Source organism: Myotis davidii, unplaced genomic scaffold, assembly GCF_000327345.1.
Source record: "Myotis davidii unplaced genomic scaffold, ASM32734v1 scaffold743, whole genome shotgun sequence".
NCBI classification, from domain to species: Eukaryota; Metazoa; Chordata; class Mammalia; order Chiroptera; family Vespertilionidae; genus Myotis; species Myotis davidii.
The window spans coordinates 1,562,890-1,567,640 of NW_006296221.1; the positions used below are offsets into that span (position 1 = coordinate 1,562,890).

General features: G+C 39.8%; 1 protein-coding gene across 3 annotated transcripts in view; it reads right to left on the minus strand.

Annotated features, from left to right (window-relative positions):
• Positions 1-430: 430 nt before the first annotated feature.
• The window catches only part of ANAPC4 (anaphase promoting complex subunit 4), a 31,864-nt gene continuing 27,543 nt past the window's right edge, over positions 431-4,751 (minus strand). For 2 of the 3 annotated variants that reach the window (XM_015568694.1, XM_006771038.2), the window contains 7 exons: positions 4,554-4,615; positions 4,436-4,474; positions 4,237-4,338; positions 3,360-3,434; positions 2,341-2,514; positions 1,537-1,660; positions 431-784 (listed from right to left, as the gene is read on the minus strand). In XM_015568694.1, coding sequence (XP_015424180.1) covers positions 557-784; positions 1,537-1,660; positions 2,341-2,514; positions 3,360-3,434; positions 4,237-4,338; positions 4,436-4,474; positions 4,554-4,615 — 804 coding nt within the window. In that variant the 3' untranslated portion in view covers positions 431-556. The remainder of the gene's footprint in view (positions 785-1,536; positions 1,661-2,340; positions 2,515-3,359; positions 3,435-4,236; positions 4,339-4,435; positions 4,475-4,553; positions 4,616-4,751) is intronic. The other variant, XM_015568695.1, reaches the window with a different exon arrangement.

Consider the following 4,751-nt stretch of genomic DNA (forward strand, 5'->3'; position numbering starts at 1 on the left):
GAGACATAGGACCATGGAACAGACCATCAAACCTCAGAGGGAAGGCAGGGGAGGGTGGGAGTATGGGGGAGAGATCAACCAAAGGAATTGTATGCATGCATATAAGCCTAACCAATGAACACAGACAACAGGGGGGTGAGGGCATGTGCTGGGGAGTGGTAGTGGCCAGGGAGAAGTCAATGGGGGAAAAAGGAGACATATGTAATACTTTAAACAATAAAGAATTTAAATTAAAAAGAAAAAAACTTCCAGTGAATGACTACTTAATTGTAATTTTTTCCTGATATAGGAATGATTTCCGATACCTACCTTTTTCTTCACAATTTAAGTTTTCTTTAAGCACTAGTTCAGCACACAGTAATATAAAGGAATTTCAGCAAAAAGAAAGTCTATCACAGTGACTATACCACTAAGAGAAGATGAAGCGGAATGAGGATAAAAATTGCTGTTTATTTCTTTGTTACACAAAGAGAATTAAAAGTGGTTCAAGACATCTGAGCCTGCCTCCTGTGTCCTTTCTGACAAGATAAGAACATACGAAACAATGGCACCGAGACTAGGAGTCCAGCTCCGGGTCCAGTTTCTCCACTTTGATGACTATCTCCGGCGCTGAAGCAGGAGCACCAGCTGGTTGGCTCTCTGCCTCCGACTCGGACAACACTTCTTCCTTGATTTTTACAGGCTTATTGCTGGCCTCCTCGTCGTCGTCTGAAGACTCATCCAGCTCCCATTCATCATCGATGTCCATTTCAAACACTCTCACATGACGGAGATTTGAGCTTAACTGAAGAAAAAAAAAGGCCAAATACAGAATTTTAAAATGTATGGCTTAGCTAATTATGTATAAGGAATTAGAAATCAGGAGTTCAAAGAATGGTTTTATAGGAAAACTAGAGGCTCGGTGCACCACATTCATGCACTGGAGGGGGGTGGGAGGGAACATCCCTCAGCCTGGCCTGCATCCTCTCACAGTCTGGGGACCCCCCCAAGGGGAGCGGGCCTAAGCTGGCAGTCGGACATCCCCGGAGGGGTCTTTAGCATTGCCATGGAGGTGGGGGAAGCTCCCACCACCGCCGCTGCACTTGCCAGCCACGAGCCTGGCTTCTGGCTAAGCGGTGCTCCCCCTGTGGGAGCGCACTGACCACCAGGGGACAGCTCCAGCGTTGAGCATCTGCCCCCTGGTGGTCAGTGAGCATCATAGCGACCGGTCATTCCACCGTTTGGTTGCTTTGCATATTAGGGTTTTATTACATAGGATTATTTTCCCATCAATGTTCAACAAAATCACTAAACTGAAGCTTTCATTTTGCACAAAAGAATCTCCACATGCAATAGTAACAATTTCATAATTAAAATCTAGAATTGTTACTGATTACTTAGTAAGCTTTCTCAGAACAAGAGAACTAAATAGCTAAGGTGACTAACAAGCTCATCATCAACAGAAGCAATTTACCACAAAAAGTTTGCCCTGAAAGGACCATATGGATCCAGTCGCTTCCTCCTGTAACTCTTAGTAAGCAATCTGCAAACACTTACCACACAGGACACCTTTCGAAAACCGTTCCCAGCAACATACTGCGCTTTCATACTTTCCAGTAATCTCCAATGCTTCTCGAAATGCATGGTACGTGTCGGGATAGCACCACACTGTTCATCTAGCCTAGAGAGCGGGAAAAACCGACCCAGGAGTGAAAAGGGGATCACCTCCTGGTTTACTAGGGGGGGTGTCAGGGTCAACCATGGGCTCGGTTTCTACCGATATTCCCATCTCCAAGATAATTTTACCAGACTCTGTATAAAAACACTGTGTGCTATATTCTATAAAAATACTATAATTACAAACAAGCAAAATATCTTCTTAGTAAGGTTTTTTATTCTCTTTCGAAGAGAATAAATAGACACATTTTTAAATTAGAGAAAGGATCTGCTTTCTTAAATCTCAGTCAGCCAAAGCCATCTCTTGGAAATGGCCACGTCCTCTCCATGTGGCTACTGAGGCCCTACATCAGGAAGGGAAACACTGAAGGCAATCTAGGGTAACTAATTCTACTATAAAGTGGGATTAATGCTGCTCTTGAAGAAAGAACTCACAGAAGTCCGATTCTCCACCCCAAATAACACCCAACCTTGTTCCAGCACATTCCTACTGATTTACTAGTAAAGCAAAGAAACAGAAGAGCTGTTAAAGCCAGTATTTTTAAAATAAAAAATATGACTGACTTTATGATTATCCCTGGTTAACTGTTATCTAGCATACATAAAGAACTGGAATAGATGACATACATTAAAAACATTGTAACCGTGATATCAGAAAGAGGAACTTACTGACGAGTTAGTTACCTTGTAGAGTAATTCCCAGTGAACTGATATTCCGCAGGGTCTTCACAGTTATACACTGAAGACAATGGCAACTGGACCAAGAGTCTGTCTCTTCCTTCACGTCCTACAGTGTCCTTAAGAACCACCGTCACAGTTTCATCATCATAAAACTGTGCATCTAGACAACTGTAGGTACTAGAAGTGAAATACGTTTTGTTACCTGAAAGATGATCATAACTACAGAGACAATACTGGATGCATAACATACTCGTACCAAGCAAAAAAAAAAAAACCTGATGATAAAAAATGTCAAGCGACATTCTACACAATAACATTTGAAATATATTATTAGTTTGCACTAAAAACACACTTACTTATATTCGGATTATTCACAAATATAAATAACTACGCCCTAAAAATAGGTAATCATGAAAAAATAAAAATCTATAAGGTTGGTTCACAGTTTCAATGGTCAGGCCTTAAGCCTGTGGAAATTCCATGAATGATTCCTTATATGTATTTTGAGTTAACCACACTGAAAGTAAAAACAGGATTTACACGTGAAGACACAATAACCTCAAAGGCGTTATCATAAGATGCTTTTATGTGAGGAGCGAGAAAAAGATCGGCCTCTGCGTAGTGTCAATTCTGTCCTCCGCAAAGACGCAGGGATGATTTAGGTGCTGTTGCCCTTTCGTACACTAAGAAAATTCCACCGCACAGAGAATAATATTGGTCGTAACAATAACCTCAGCCAGGTGCCCCTGCACCACATTACTTTCTTATTAACAGACAGGGAACTAGCTGAGAGGTACTAATTATAGGAAACCGCTACATAAATTCCCGCTGCAGCGTGGTAAGGTTCCAGTCAACCCTCTCTGCAAGTATACAGTGTGTGGCAATCCCTCCCTTGTGTTGCAAGCAAGGAAGGCCTTGTAGGTATATATCACTTAACTGAGTCTAACTATATTCCTATAATTCACAGGACAAAACATATACATACATATTTATATACCATCCAAACAGAATTCAAGATTTACCTTCTCCTCACTTTCTCAGTTGTGGCATATGTGAAGCTCCCAAATTTAATAGCAATTAGTCCATTGCTTACAGATCTTGAAGAAAGAAGAGGGGGAAAGAGAGACTTTGTGGAACAACCTGGATAGCCAATAATCTACACGCTTGAAAGAACATGATTATCAATGTGAGTGTATCTACCTAAACCCCAAATCCCAAACCCAAATACCATTATGCTCACTCTAAAACACTAATAACTAACTTAAACACCTAGAGAGGTAAACCCAACATCAATATTACAACTTGATTTACAACCTTAGGGTCACCAAAGTACCTGGATACCTTACACAATTAAGGATATCTGGAACAACCAAATGATTTCACACCTTGGTCTCACAATATGTCCTGGAAATTCAGGTTTAAACCCATTTTAGATACTAATGGCATTCTGAGTCTGATCTACCTTTCAGAACTTTCCCTGTGGGTTCTCAAAAGTAGTGTCTGTGGGTGAGGCCTCTTGTTGAATGAAAGGCATCCTTAACCTCAGGTAAAAGGCCTTCCTATAAGGAACCCAAAGTACAATTCTGAACTCCTACAGGTTCATGAGATGTAATCCTGAGTGTTCTGCTCTTGATTTTTCCTAAGCCTAAAAACCATCCTCCATGTAACTGCTAGACACCAATACAAAATCAGATACTCTGGAATCAGAAGGGATCATATAGCCCCCTCATCTGGCACCATCGTCTATCTAGTGACATGAAAACTAAGACTGAGAATAGTTCAGGGACAAGTCATAAGGAAGGTTAGCAAAACCTGAAATGTAGGGAAGAGGAGCTGTATGTTTTATGATTAAGAATAAAATCTTATCTCTTCCGAGTCAAACTTCAGATGAACACTTACTGGGAAATATCAGTATGTCTCCTTAAGATGCACATTTTATAAATTGAATCTTCTAAAATAGTAAAAAGAAGATAATGTAGATTTGAAGTCTTATTATTCCACCTAAGGAAAAAAAAAATTAATGTCAAACACGCTATGCAGTTTTCAATGCACAGAACAAAACTGTATTGTTCACGATAGGGAAGAAACACACACTTACAGAAAAGGGAATTTGAACAATCTACGTGTAGAGTCCTCACTAAAACAAAAGGGGAAAAAATTAATAAAATTTTAAATTGGCTGCTGAATTATAACACCCAAAAGGCAAATAGAATTACCTTCTAGTATCTTTATATAATGGGATACAGACTGCTTGATTCATTGATTTTCCAATTACATCCTAAATAAAATAAAATTTAAAATATCATTAGAGCAGAAAAACACTGTTCAGAAAGTGAATGACCTGCATTGGTTAAGCCTAGTAAAACAATCACCTATATCATCAAACTTTTTACACAAGAAACTTTAATGACAGT